At 39.7% G+C, this 15522-nt stretch overlaps 1 protein-coding gene across 1 annotated transcript; it reads left to right on the top strand.

The window, feature by feature from the left end:
- Positions 1-8042: 8042 nt before the first annotated feature.
- rag1 (recombination activating 1) lies at positions 8043-13617 on the top strand. Its single transcript, XM_005802271.2, has 4 exons — positions 8043-8184; positions 9226-9582; positions 9673-10799; positions 11592-13617. The coding sequence occupies exons 2-4, from the start codon at positions 9248-9250 to the stop codon at positions 13337-13339; spliced, it is 3210 nt and encodes a 1069-aa protein (XP_005802328.1). The 5' UTR covers positions 8043-8184; positions 9226-9247; the 3' UTR covers positions 13340-13617.
- The last annotated feature ends 1905 nt before the right edge of the window (positions 13618-15522 follow it).

Genomic DNA, 15522 nt, shown 5'->3' on the forward strand with positions numbered 1-15522 from the left:
CAATCCTGACAGGATTGTCAGGAGCTCATGATATTCTAGGCAGTCAGTGTCTGTTTCTATGCTGGATTTCTTTGTAATCCTATAGAAAAATAGTAAACGAATGAGTAAGAGAAGCAGCATCATTCACCCACTAACTGCTGTCAACTGTATAGAGCAGAGCCTACACCTCACCTCAAAGGAAATTCCACACGTTACTCCGTCTGACTCAACAAACACTACCGGTTGCTGTCTTTCACAAAAAGATGAGGGATGAATTAGAATGATGCACTTCCCTCAGGAACCAAAAGCCACAGCTGGTAAAGGTAGAGGGGGGATGAACAGAGGAATAGGATTTTTATCAACATTGTTATGAGACAGCCATCTCACTTTCCCCTGGCCTCTTTCCCTTATTCCCTATTCAGTTAAAATTTTATTTGCTTATGCACAGACTGTTACACTTGCTTGTACAGGCAGGGCAGTGAATGCAAAACTGTATCAATACCCTCGAACTTACCTGGTCCCAAAGCTGTCACAGAGCAGGTGGAGAGTCTGTTTATTGTGATCTTTATATATTCAATGCTAGTCAATCTCTCATCCAACTACAGGGAATACATGTTAGCCGGGTTATCCCTGAGGCATCTCTGTGTTCTGGTGTAGTGTACAAACACATTCCCCTTGAGTTTGGCTCAACCAATCAACACTTTGTCATTGTGATGTAATTCACACACTACATGTTAAAATGTAATTTCACAGGGTTACTGTGAAACAAAGTAGGACTCCAAAATTAAAAACAATTGCAGTACATTTCTCTTCTTACACTTGCTTCAATAATCATCTCCATCTACAGAATGTGTTTTTGAAACTGTAAAATGGCTTCCTGGTGGAACATGCTAATAATTGCTTTGCTCCATCACACTCTGGTTACAAAAAGGCTGGTGGAACATGCCAATACTTGGTTTGCTCCATCACACTCTGGTTACAATGATTATTTATCTCTCCACAGTCCTTGCCAAATGAAAGAAACATTCATTGAGGTGCTACTACCTATTCAAAGCATCTTGAACAGCCCTTTTCTTCATTCCTTATCATATCCGAGGCTTAGATTTGGCAGAGACATGGCAGAAATAGTTCAGATAAGGCCCATTTAAAAAAAAAGAAAAAAAAGTGAAATTTTCTTCTTCTGATTCAAAGATCCAACATTACTTAAATGTAAATGAATAGCCTATGCCAGAGGTCTTAAACTCTAGCTCTTTAGGGGGGATGTCTTGCTGCTTGTAGGGTTGTCTCTACACTTCAATAAAATAATCAGTTGTTAGATTTTGAAAAGAATATGTGTTTTCATTTGTAAACAGATTTTAGTGTCACAGAATAAGGCCACTGGTGTCATAAAAAACTTTAAGAAAATATCTAATTGATTCAAAATGGTAGCTTACAATGTAACCAAGTAGCTTTGTGACCTGGGCACTTGGTTGGTGATCCACATTCCTTTGCAATCAAATTGACTACATTTGCTCTTACTTGTACAAATTTGTGAAGAGCAGGCAAAACTTACATGACCCTTTATACAAATAATAAGACAACACATTTGTGCAAACTGCAAGAAAGGGTTAAATTTTGTTGAAAATACTAACCTAAACTAAAGTGAGCAGAGCGTCGTAGCCTATTTTATAGAAGATTACTATTGTGGATTTTAATGCACATATTGCATTACACACAAACTGATGAAACTAGCCTTTCCAATTACTATTGTAAAAATAATAATAATCTAGTGGGCTCCATATGATTTCAGTTAGGTCACAAAGAGCCACTTCAGAAATGCTGAAGTGGCTTTTTCAATGTTAACCTCATGTACTGCAGACCCATGCACCAATGCTATGCAAGCGTTACATGATGATGTCATTAATTGTAAAAACAAAAGACTCTGTGACTGAGGTACAGGCAGGCACAGTGCTCTAAAATACACTAAAGAAATGAAGTAAAGCCTAGAAATCATTACATGATCTGTTTAAAAAGTTTGTGAATGCAACCCACTTATGATGGTTTAAACAATTTGCCAGGAAATTCTCTCTTTAGGGATTGTGAGAGTTTGAAATCTTAAGTAGTTGTTTACAAGATAGAATCCTTCAGCTGACAGACCTTCTGTGTAAACCAGACCCAGACAGTTTGTGGAAAATAGAACTAATGCATAATTATACACGAGACATTCTCAGACAGTCGATCTTCATGTCACCAGAGGACCTCTGGTATCAACATGACTGCTCTACAATCAGTACAATCTACATTTAATTAACACAGAATTAAAGAGCATTGTTATTTTGATGAAATACACTGGTCCTGATTCTCCGATTCTTCTCTAGTGCTCCCAAATCAGGCTCAGGCTCTAAATTTCTACAGTTTATTGTGAGTGGATCAGCATCCATCTGGAATGTCTGCTCAGATGTAGATCTAACTTTTTAGAGGGCTGAAGTGTTAAGCAGTTGTGCAATGTACAATTGCTGGCAACATTTTTAGATATACCTTCAAAGTACCAGGTTGAACCCGCTTTTACCTTCAAATGTGAAGTGCTTTCATGCCGCATATTTTCTAATTTCCAGACTATTCTCTCTAAATCTGAGCCATGGCTGTGCATGAAAATCCCAACAGATAAGTTTCTGAAATATTCTTAGCAACCAGTCTTGCAGCAACAACCAGGCCATGTTCAAAGTGTCAATCTAATTTCTTCCCTATTCTGATGTCTTGTTTGAACTTTAGCAAGTTTTCTTCACTGTCTAGTGTTGAGTCACTGTTTGTTTTACACATCCGAATGCATACACCCAATAAAGAAGCCACTGAGCGTGTTCTTCCTCCATTCTCTGCATGTTAATGAAATTTGAAAGCTATCCAGTAAATGTTAAAATATTTTTTTTTTCTATTTGAGCAGAAGATGCTCAAAGTGGATGCTGTGTAAGTGGTTCTTCAGATTATATAACTCACCAGAGATGAAGAGAACTGGCCCAAAACCAAAATAACTGCACAGCCCTGGGGGAAACTTTTTAATGCAGGACACATAATGAACTATTACTATCCCTGTAATAGGATATCCAATAGAATGAATATTTGGGTTGCTGGCCATGAAAGATATTAAGCAGAAAGGACTTAAGTAGCTTGTGGTGGAAATTATTCGCAGTAGCAGTGATTTTGTGCTGTTTTTTCTTTTTCTTCTATCTCAACAACAATTACAGCTACTTCATTCAGGGTTACTCACAAAAACCCTTCAGTGCAGAAGGAGGGAATTTTAATTAAACACCTCATTGATGAAATCAAAACCACGTTTATTAAAAAACTGGAAGAAGAAAAGATGTGAGACAAATTTAAAAAAGAGACAGGGTGTGGGAGAGATAGGGAGATGAGAAATTGTGGCTTTGATAAGTTGGGGGTGGGGAGTGGAGGGGTTGTTTTGGCAGGAAGCTTTGATGAACAGATCTGTGTTGAAATCCACCTACAGGAGCATTAATCTACCAAATCATGTCTCTGAATGAGGGATAGAGGATGTGGACATTGAGAGGCAACTAACAGAGTACTGTCTGTCAGAAGCCAAAGAAGCAGCTGGACATGCTTTGAAGCTGCAGTTAAAAACAATTGCATAGCAAATGCACAATATATTGCCCTGGCACACAGTTGAAATACAAATGTGAAATGCCCCTTTTACCCTCCACATAATCAGTACAATTCCCACATCCGTTGTGACATTTTGAAATATCATTGTGCAATTTTGGTTGGCCTATTCAAACCTAGACATTGCTGACATTTTTATTTCTTCTAAGGGAGATACCAGCACAACTAAGGAATTCGTTCATTGTCTGTTTCTGCTATTGACACATTTTCATAAGCTGCTGGAGCGACAGGAGCTGTCTGAGAACCGTTTTTGGATCTGTGACTTGCGCAGTTCTGCCTGGAGGGCTTGATCTCTTTCCCCTCTTTCCTTGTCACAGCCTGCAATCAGCCTAAGCCCCTTTGTGCTCTCTGTTCTGAACTAAGCCTGTTATCCTGTGGAACTCCTTTACAAACGATCACTACCATATCCCTCTCCTTTGTCTTTCCCCACCCTCTCACTCCCATGTCCTATTTGTTCTGTCTCTTTGTTTTACACACACACATATCTGACTCTAACAACTATGAAGTCTCTCAAGGATGGATTAGTGGGACTACTTTATATTTATTTGATCTTTATCATAACCTACACACTGGCACAGACCGACAAAAACAGAAACGAAACTCTGTATCCTTCTCTACCTCAGTTAGTTGCAAAAGTATTAAATACACCTAAGGTTTTGAAAAATAATAATAAAAATATTGTACATAATTGTAATATAGAAAAGACAAGACTGGCATACACGTTTGCATAATGTAATTAACCCATTTGAAGGATGTAGTGGAGAAGGTCTGATTAAGAAAAAGTGAATAGCATAACAACTGTACAACAAACTAACTTATAAGTGCGGAGAGAATTATTGGGGACCAGGTTAGTATAATGAGTAAATCCAGTGCAGCTTGGTGAGGAGCTGAACTCATGAGATGAAAGAAAATGACCAATTAGGATGTAAACCAATACAGAGTGATTTAAAACATGACACAGAAGCCCATTTAATTAAAATACAAAGATAATGAAAATCTAAATCAACCAATAAAAGAACAGATCAAGAATAACGGATAGAACCTTGAAACAAAAAGGTTAGCCACCTAAGCAACAAAACAAACAAAAGCAGAAAAAGTCTCAATCTAAAAAGATCTAGATACAAAACCAATGTGAGGGATCAAGGTTAACAGCATAATTGTCAGTACATGACTAACAGTTACTCTGTTGACAAAGCCTCCCGTCTAAGTAATTCTGTAAGAGCTGCAGAGACATCTATGTCTTCTGTGATTAATGCTCTCTTTTCCATACCTGTCAATTTATGTTGAGGCCATGTCTTGATAAGTCTCCAGCTGTGCTTTACTCCTCCCATGATGATTGAACTGGGTTCAGTAAGATGTTGAAAACCTTTAATGTTTTAAGACCTAACTCTGATTAAACCTCTATATCTGATTCAACCCTATTCCCCAAGATGAAGGAACAGACAGATGCCATGGTCGAGATTGCATCTTATGAATCCATGCTGCATAGACTGGAGGACAATGGGCAAGGAGGACAGGGGAGGAAGACCCCACTAACCAGAGATGGTTTATGTTTACAATTGTTTTTTGTTTGTTCTGTTCATCAGTAGAAAATATATAAATATTGAAATTATAACAATGACTTTAGATTGACTTCCATTTATTTTTCTTTCATTTCTATAGCCTAACCCTGACACTTACACTAAACATATCTCAAACCTAAGTTATGCCTAAACTGAAACCTAACATATACTAAATTCCCAACTTAGCCCTAAATTTAACCACATGCCTCAAAACAACACTTCTTCTTATGGGGCCCAGACTTTAGGCCCCATGAGGAGCAGTGGATCCTCACAACATGGTGTATGTTGGAAAAACGTGCCATAGAAGGTGAAAAATGCTAGAACACCCCTACACTCACGCACACACGCCATGTGTGATTCGTCAGTTGCACATTTCAAACTCATCTATGTTCTCCTAAACTGCAGCTTGTGGTCTCCCTGGGGTTTGCTTCCCACATTCATAACACTCCCCTCCATGCCAGGTGGCTGTCTCCACAAGTCGTCTTCCTCATAAATCAGACTGCCTTTGAGTTGATCAATAACAAGTCAATTAGCAGGCGCAGAGAGATAAGGGTCTCTGGGGGTCACTGCTTGTTTGTCAGGCAGACATCTGCAGCTTTGTCTCTGTCTGCCACAGAGCTAGGTGTGTCGTTTACCTTGAAATCATGTGGCTACTTGGCTATCATAAATCTAACTATCAACTATAAATAGGTCTGGAGCATCTTGCTATAATCCATCATTTGTTTGTTCTTGGATAATGAATCATGCTTTGCACACCTTAGATCTCTCTGCTCTGTGTGACGGATTTGGATGTGCCTTGAAAACAGCACTGACTGTGCTTGTAAACTCCTTCCTGGAATAGATCCTCTTGTCAAAAAAAGGAAGAAAGAAATAGAAAAATGAAAACGGATTCTGCAGTCGAAGGTCACAATCAGCCATACGCACCAAATGGAAGATGCAAGGCCTGCCAGTATTCATCCTGCTCCCCTGTTAGGCTGACAAGGCTGGGAAAGACCCAACTGTTGTTTGGTGCCCACTGACTGTGTATCTAATGACTTGGATGGCAAATCCAAAGCAACAGTAACAGGCTCCTGTGGCGATTACATCAGATTAATCCCCTGGATAATTAGAAACAAGAATGATCTTGGGCAAATACTCTGCATACCTGCTGGGATGCCACAACAAATGATACTGTATAATCTAAACTTGTTACAAATAGGGAGCTAAATACAGGATGCAAAGAGATTATTAAAATATGCAACTATGAGCCATTGATGAAAAATTGAACATACATGGATAGTTTCTTAAATGTCTTGCTTCTTTACTGCATGTTTAGTCTGAAAAACTAATCTGCAAAAATAGTAACTGTCAAATGAACAATCAGATTATTTATTCTGCATAATGAGTCACTGTTATACCCTTTTTCTCCTTTTGATTAACAGTAGAATGACTGTAATAAGATATTTTTATGATGAAATTAATAAAATGTTTATTTTGCTAACTAAATGTAGCTTCCTGTCTTACCTGTCAGTTAAGGTGTAATTTGAGGATTTTCTCGCTTAATCATTGCAAAAGGTCTTTTGCCTCTTTCACATTTTGTGACGTTACAACCACAAATATTAAAGTACTTTATTGGTAATTTATTTAAAATGCAAACACAAAGTAGTACATTGTATCCTCAGAGGTCATTGGATGAGAGGCAAGTAAATTCTGCTGGAACTGTTGCCAGTCCATCACACAGTATAAACAACCATTCATACACAAACTCATAATTAAGGGGAGTTTTTCAGAGGACAATTAACCTAAGAATCACGAGGAGATGATGTATACTCCATTTAGAAAGATCCCAGGCCACAATTTGAGTAGTGGACCTTCTTGCTGCAAGACAACAGTGCTACCAATTGCGCAATCAACAAGCCCAAAAGTCTTCAACGTATTTCGATAAAATGGAACACGATCAACACAAAAAAATACAAATGAAGAGGAGGGAAAATGTTTATTAAAAAATATAATTAAAAAATTATATAAAGATTAAAAAATATATGTAACACATAAAAATGAGAAAAGTGTGTCTTTCACAGTTATTCAAACCTTTTGCTGCCAAGTTTTCAAGGTATCACTACCAATGTTATGCATAACATCTCAGTTTTTGTAATATAGAGAGCATCTGTGAATATATATTTCCTGCAGAAAACTCCACTACAGTTTAAAGTATTTTTGCAGCTCCTAACAGGTTTCCCTCAGATGCTCTCCATCCAGTATGACAGCGATTGAAATGTTTTGTACAAAGATGGTAGAGATACATCTTGACAACCTGGCAGCAACAGAAGGTTTCAATAATTATGGAAGCCACGTTTTTCCAGTTTTGTTGTGAGAAGGTATTTGAAATCACATAACCTGTTCTTTCCACTTTATACTTATTCTTTGAGCCTATCATTTTTAATGAAATACATGGATAAATGTGGTTGTTATATGACAAATTATTATTCTTATTATTCTTTCTCTTAAAATGCACACAGTTTTCTTTCTTGTTGATCAGTCCTTGCATGATCTGTTGTTTTTCTCTGTCTTTTCGCCTTTTGTTTGTTTAACAGTCTCTTTGTTGCAGTGAAGCCACCTGGATGAGGTGAACCTGCAGATGGATTTGAGGAGCACAGGATTAGTGTGTTGTGGTAAAAAGCAGTTTGTTTGGGGTATACCGTTGGATTCTGCATGCAGCAGTTCCAACTGCTCTTTGGGGTCGACCTTGTTTTTTTTTTTTTGCCAGCTGCTTGTATCAGGTGGCAAGAGCTGACTGTTGGGATTCCATCACAGGACGGGTATAAATACAGCATGGTATGGAGCAATCCCACTGTATGAAACCACAACTCCAAACTGTGACAGACTCTCCAACACAAATACAGTGTATTGTGCGCACCGTGAAAAGGGGCCTGGCTCCAGGGCTTTCCTTGTGCTCCCATGCAGAAAGAGCCCCCAGGGGAGCCAATGCCAGCTGAGACTGAAAAACAAGGTAAGAGCCCAGCTGATACACATGCATACAGGCTCAGCTGTTTGTCTTAGATGAGGGTTCAGCCCGTGAAGCAGACATAGATCTAGGAAATGGAGTAGTCTGACAGATTTAAGCCTCCAAGGGAGAAAACACACAGAGAGCACTAAAAGATGGATAGACAGAGGATTCTACAGTGTGTCTGCTATTGGCGTGAAATGGTAAGACTCTGGTAGTTTCTAAGATTGTTTGACTGCCTTTTTGTCAGAACTGGTAATAGAACATGAATTTTATGGAAGGAGACAACAGAAGGTCTATTAGAGCAGCAATACCATAGATCTGACCTGTATAGTGTCATAAAACTACTTGGTGGGGCTGAAATACAATTTCTAAACAATTTAAAGCTATGCTTCGAATACGTCTTCTCTTGATGTTTATTCAATGTGATGCTTTTTTGTTTTCTTTTCTGCTTCTACTTGGTTCAATATCTAGGTATTATGCGATAGGTTTGCCCTGGTTTTTTCCAGCAGCATTTAAAATGTCAGTTGAAGTCTCCCAGAGCTCCAATTCTCCTCACAGCCAAGAAAATGACAAACAGAGATGACTGACAGCTTTGCAGAAATAAGGCTGTCCATTTAGAAAACTTGCTGTGTCAAAGAGAGAGAGAGAGAAAAAAGAATACGCAGCCTCTCTGAGAAAGATGGGTTTGAAGAGTGGAGAGATATGAACATGTTGGTGTTGTATTGATCCTCCAATGCTTTGCTCATGCATTTTACAGAAGATCCAAATGCCACTTATGATATAATACAGCAGTCGAGGTCGAGGCTCTGGCTGCTCAATGGGATTTCAGGGTTTGCAGTGTATAAATTCATTGAGAATCAAGTGAGGCTCTTAGGTTGTGTCTAGGGCTCAGCTCTGACAGCACACCAATTTTAAGTCCTAATGGGGGATTTGAACTATCCAGTCTTCTCTGTATCCATTATTTCATGAACAGATGGAATTATTTTAATACTTTTGCAGTACATCACATGAATCTCCCCTTTTCTCTCTCCTCTCCCTCTCCAGGGTCCAAGATCTAATTCGCATCATGGCAGCAGAGAACCCAGAGACAGACGGTCCCAGATCCTTCATGCCTGCTGAGCTCCAGCATCCCCACTCTAAGTATTCTCAGTGGAAGTTTAAGCTGTTTAGGGTGAAATCTATGGAGAAGGCACCTCTGCCGAGTGAGACACAAACTGAGATAGGAGCTTCATTAGGGATCTCACCTCCTACCGCTCCAAATATAGAAGCAGATCATGGAGGGGGACTGGCGAGTGTTATGAAATTGTGCCTTGGGGGAAAAAGCAAAGAAAATGTGGAGGGCGCTGGCAAGAGAGTTGATATGAAACTGCAGGAAATGGACACCCACATGAACCATCTCAGGTGATGAGCTATGAAAAAAAAATTCTATGATCTCATAATATTGCTTTCTGTAATTCTTTCAGAAATGATGACACTGTTTTTTTCATGTAGGTGCCTGTGCCGCATCTGTGGAATGGTCCTGAGGAAGGTCAAAGGACCTGTGCATGATGTCCATGGTGATCTGGATGACGCAAGCAAGTGCGTGCTCCGCAAAATGGGTTGCAAGTTTACGAGCTGGCCAGACATACTTCTGAAAGTATTCAAGGTGGATGTGACAGAGGACGCAGAATCCATCCACCCTCTTTCCTTCTGCCATCGCTGCTGGCTTGCCGCCATACGAGGAGGAGGGGTCTGCAGTTTCACTAGAACAAAAGTCCCAGAGTGGAAGCCCCACACCTCACACTGCTACCTGTGCTCCCCGAAAAAGTCATCATTTCAAAGGACTGGAAGAAAGAGGAGGAAGGTTGTTCCTAAAGTCCAGAGTTTGGCCAAAAGAGCCAGATGGGACCACGGTGACACCATTGCTGTTGGTGAGAAGAGAGCCCTTAGACCCTTTGGAGACCTCCACAGTCCTGTGCTGAGGGCCTGGAAAAAAAATGGTATCCAGAGAGAACAGTGGGTAAAGAATATCACACACTGCCAAAATGACCACCTGAACACCAAACTGATTGCAGAGAAGCTCCCTACGGATTTTATCATTTCTTTCACCTGCCTGGTGTGTGACCACCTGCTCTGTGATCCAGTTCAGTCCCCCTGCGGGCATCTCTTCTGCCGCAGCTGCATTATAAAATTTACCCACGTTTTGGGACCCCACTGCCCTTCATGCAACGTTTCTTGTGCCCCCGATGATCTCATCCCTCCTGCCAAAACCTTCTTATCAACTCTCTACTCTCTGCCTCTGCTGTGTCCCTGTGAAGGTTGTGGTGAGCATGTGCAGTTAGGCTTGTTCAAGGCCCACTGTCTAAACCATGAGTTGGAGCCGGGTACAAACAAACACTTATCTCATTTTCAAAGCTACCTGCTAACCAATAAGGGAGGAAGACCCCGCCAGCACTTGCTCTCCTTAACCCGTCGTGCCCAGAAGCACCGTCTGAAGGATCTGAAGAGCCAGGTGAAGGTGTTTGCAGACAAAGAAGAAGGCGGTGATCTGAAGTCTGTGTGCTTGACACTGTTTCTGCTCGCTCTGAGATCTGGGAATGAACACCGGCAGGCAGATGAGCTGGAGGCCATGATGCAAGGTAAAAAGTTATTTTTAGCCTTTCACTCAGTCAGTGTAGCAATGAATGGCAATGAAAAGCAGACAAAAAGCCAACTGTTAACTATGATAGTGTTTGCTCATTAATATCCCCCCTTCTTCTGAGGAATACATGAATCTCATAAATAACAATGAGTTGAAAAGTTCAATACTGCAGGGAGAGAAATTGTTTTCTGGAAATTGATCAGAAAATCATTGCATTATTGTCCACCTCTGTTACAGACACAGCCTTCCCCAATGCCCCCTCTGGTTCCACTCATCTTGTCTGTCAGTCCATCAGTCTCATACTCCCTTTAATGCACAGTAACAAGTCTTGTGAAGGGGTTGTTAGAATCAAAACAACATCAGCAGCGCTTGTATCTGCAAATTACACAGACAGCACCATCCTCCTCTCTGGGGAATTGAAGGCAGCTGGTGTCTGTTTTCATCTTCAGCCAATACATCACTTTTGCCAGCTTCACTTTTGCCAGTTTTACTCTGTCCCTTTCTAACATCTGGAAAATAGGAAGTATTGGATCTTGTAATAATGTGTGTGTGGGCTTTTGATGATAATATGTTCACATTTAGGTGGAAAATTTGTAATTCTTTCTGCATCACCGTGGAAATTACTTCAAATGTAGGAAAATAACTGAACGAATGGCAGACCGGATTTTATTTATCAAATAATAAGATATTAGATTTGTGCATCTACAATCCTGTTACTTTGTCATATGTTTTTAGCTACTTTTGTCTTTCTCACAAACTTATTCTCCTTGTATTGTTTCTCTTTCCACAGGCAGAGGCTTTGGATTGAGTCCTGCCGTGTGCCTGGCCATTCGGGTCAACACATTCCTGAGCTGCAGCCAGTATCATAAAATGTATCGGACAGTCAAAGCTACAAGTGGCCGCCAGATCTTTCAGCCCTTGCACACCCTCAGAGCTGCAGAAAAGGAACTTCTTCCTGGCTTTCACCAGTTTGAATGGCAGCCAGCTCTCAAAAACGTGTCCACATCTTATAATGTTGGAATCATAAATGGGCTGTCAGGATGGACATCTTCGTTAGATGACTCCCCAGCTGACACCATCACCCGGCGCTTTCGCTATGATGTGGCGCTTGTTGGAGCACTGAAGGACCTTGAGGAGGACATCATGGAAGGTCTGAGAGACACTGGAATGGAAGATAGTGCTTGCACCTTGGGCTTTAGAGTCATGATCAAGGAGTGCTGTGATGGCATGGGTGATGTTAGCGAAAAGCATGGTGGAGGACCAGCTGTTCCTGAGAAGGCTGTTCGCTTCTCTTTCACTGTTATGTCCGTCTCTATCCAGGCTGAAGATGAACAGGAGGAGGTCACAATTTTTACAGAGCCAAAGCCCAATTCTGAACTATCCTGTAAGCCCCTTTGCCTTATGTTTGTGGATGAATCAGACCATGAGACTCTCACTGCTGTTTTGGGGCCCATAGTCGCAGAGCGAAATGCGATGAAAGAGAGCAGGCTCATTCTGTCTATGGGTGGCATGCCACGCTCCTTTCGCTTCCACTTCAGGGGCACAGGATATGATGAAAAGATGGTGCGTGAAATGGAGGGCCTGGAAGCTTCGGGATCTACATACATCTGTACTTTGTGTGACTCCAGTCGAGCAGAGGCTGCTCAAAACATGGTGCTACACTCCGTCACCCGCAGCCATGATGAGAATCTGGAACGTTATGAAATATGGAGAACCAACCCCTTTTCTGAGTCTGTAGATGAGCTACGAGACAGAGTCAAAGGAGTCTCGGCCAAGCCCTTTCTGGAGACCCAGCCCACGATAGATGCATTGCACTGCGACATAGGCAATGCCACTGAATTCTACAAAATCTTCCAGGATGAAATTGGAGAAGTGTATAAAAACCCCAACCCCAGCAGAGAGGACCGGCGTAGCTGGAGGGCAGCCTTGGATAAACAGCTGAGGAAGAAGATGAAGCTTAAACCAGTGATGAGGATGAATGGGAACTATGCCCGAAGGTTAATGACCATGGAGGCTACTGAGGTGGTTTGTGAACTGGTGCCCTCAGAGGAGAGGAGAGAGGTCCTGAGGGAACTCATGAGGCTCTACCTCCAAATGAAACCTGTGTGGCGTGCCACCTGTCCAGCCAAGGAGTGCCCTGACCAGCTGTGCCGCTACAGTTTTAACTCCCAGCGCTTTGCTGACCTGCTCTCCGCTACTTTCAAGTACAGGTACAATGGAAAAATAACCAATTACCTGCACAAGACCCTGGCCCATGTGCCTGAAATCATAGAGAGAGATGGATCTATTGGAGCCTGGGCCAGCGAGGGGAACGAGTCGGCAAACAAACTGTTCAGGCGTTTCAGGAAGATGAATGCACGTCAGTCCAAGGCCTTTGAACTGGAAGACGTGCTAAAACACCACTGGCTCTACACCTCTAAGTACTTGCAGAAGTTTATGGAGGCTCACAAAGACTCTGCTAAAGCTTTCCAGGCAACAATAGATCCAGAAGAGATCCAGGATGATGAAGATTTGACTCCAGAAATAACCGGGTTATGATTTCTGTTAGTTCTATCTCCATGATTGATTTATTTTAAGAATCAGTAATCTCCCAATTACCTCAATGTTTATGTTTTCTCACTTTAAATGCTTATTGATATTCCAAGCACAACAGAAATGGAGTAGGTTTCTATGTCCTTTAAGAATACTTTGTACATATTTTGGCATTTGATTTAATTTTTAGATTGTATTGTTTTTTATTGTGATTGTTAGAGTCGTTGACATCTTTTGTTAGATGAAACAAAATATATTTTCTTGAGGAAATAACATTTTGCACTTAAAACGATTAGTACTTTTTAATAATATGCAAAAAATAATACAGGTTTTCATGAATATTTGTTTTTTATGTTTTAAACATAGACATATTTGAACCCCTATGTTTGGTTTATTGATTGTTCCTGCATTTCAGAAATAACTGAGGAACTCATTGTAAACATAACACCCAAGTTTCTTTTCTTTGCTTTTCCTCCCACATTTAAAAAAAAAACTTTGCTGTCTGTGAAATATGGCACATTTTATTGTATTGCAAGGATATGACACATTTATGAATTTATACAGGGGGATATTTATGGAAGCAGATGAAAGAGCTGTAAGTCATGGACTAAAATTGTGTTAAAAGAAGACCACATTTGTGGCTACTGTATTAATATATCATTTTAGCCAAAGGAAAATGCAATCACAGGGCCCTAAATGTTCTTTGTTTCATGAGTGCCCTCTGAAAAAGATGACTTTAGTGCTTTATCGTAGGGTCCCCAGGGGCCAGAATAGATGCTGGGTCACTTTGAAGCAATTTTTTTATCTCTTTTAGGCTTTGCACAGCAGAGGATAGATGATAGTTATTCGAATTATTCTCATAAAATGAAGCATATACTGACCTTTTTGTTGATATCATAAGAATATAGTGTGGTCCATTAGAGAGCCTAATACCCCATGGACTCTCCAGCAGGGATTTTTCTTCAGTTTTGTTTATGACCTGGTTCTTTTCCTCCTTCAGTATTTCTTCACTGCCACTGTTGACAGAGAAGAGAGATGGGCAAGACCAGAAAGTCTAATTTGTTGGCAACTTTATTTGTTTGATTGATTTATTATATTGTCTTTTTCTGCCCACGGTATTTTGAATTGTGACAGGCAATTTTCTTTTTCTTTCTTGATTGAATGTTTGATTTCGTTTTACTGCCATATGTTTAACCATACAAATGCAATGAAATATTCACATTTCATCGAAAACTTGTCAGAGCTCTACAATAACATCATTTTTTAGAGAGCATTATGTTGAAAATTGCTGCATGTATGTTTTTGCAATAATGAATTGCATTTCCAAAGTAATGGATGATGGATGATTCACCAAATTTCACTTGTTCTGTTTTGACGTGTTTTTCCTCATTTTGCGCTTTCAGTCCTACACTAAACACACTCTCAGGTGAACTATGGACAGGTTTCTCTGGTGAACTTCAAAGAGAATCAAAATATTACACTACAGCTGTGCTGTTTTGTTCAGATTTTCCTCTGCTGTCACTCAGTCTCATAAGCAATGTCTTACTGAAAAACTTTTTTTGTGCACAATGGAGATTGTTTTTTTCCAAGACAAATAAATAAAGACAATACTTGATCTCATTACTAATGATTTCATTTTATTGAATTTTCTTCAATAGCTAGAAAAGCACTTGTTTTACTCTAGAGTAGAATTTAAAGAATCCAGTGTTGGAGAGGAAATGACAACACAATTATGAAATACATACAGTATATACAGTATATATATATATATATATATATATATATATATATATATATATATATATATATATATATATATATATATATATATACAGAAATATAGTTTTAAAATATCAAATATTACAAAAAATAATGTAGATATGGTGTATATTTTTAAATGGGATTTTTAACTTTTAATGACTGTCAAATACCTTACTAGTTGAAGTTAGGATATTATTGAAAAGTTCATGCATTTGAGTAACTTGTCTCATTTATTGAAACACATTATATATATTAATTACACTCCTCAGATTTTTTTCAAGACTTTATTTTGGTTATTATTGTTATTTTTCCACATAGTCCATATAGTTTCCATATAGTCAATGTAACTATCACATTTAAGATAAGAAAATTACATCACCTTATTAGAAACCTTTTAACCAAGACATGTGGGCTTTGTGAAAAGTATG

Source organism: Xiphophorus maculatus, chromosome 2, assembly GCF_002775205.1.
Source record: "Xiphophorus maculatus strain JP 163 A chromosome 2, X_maculatus-5.0-male, whole genome shotgun sequence".
Lineage (NCBI taxonomy): Eukaryota > Metazoa > Chordata > Actinopteri > Cyprinodontiformes > Poeciliidae > Xiphophorus > Xiphophorus maculatus.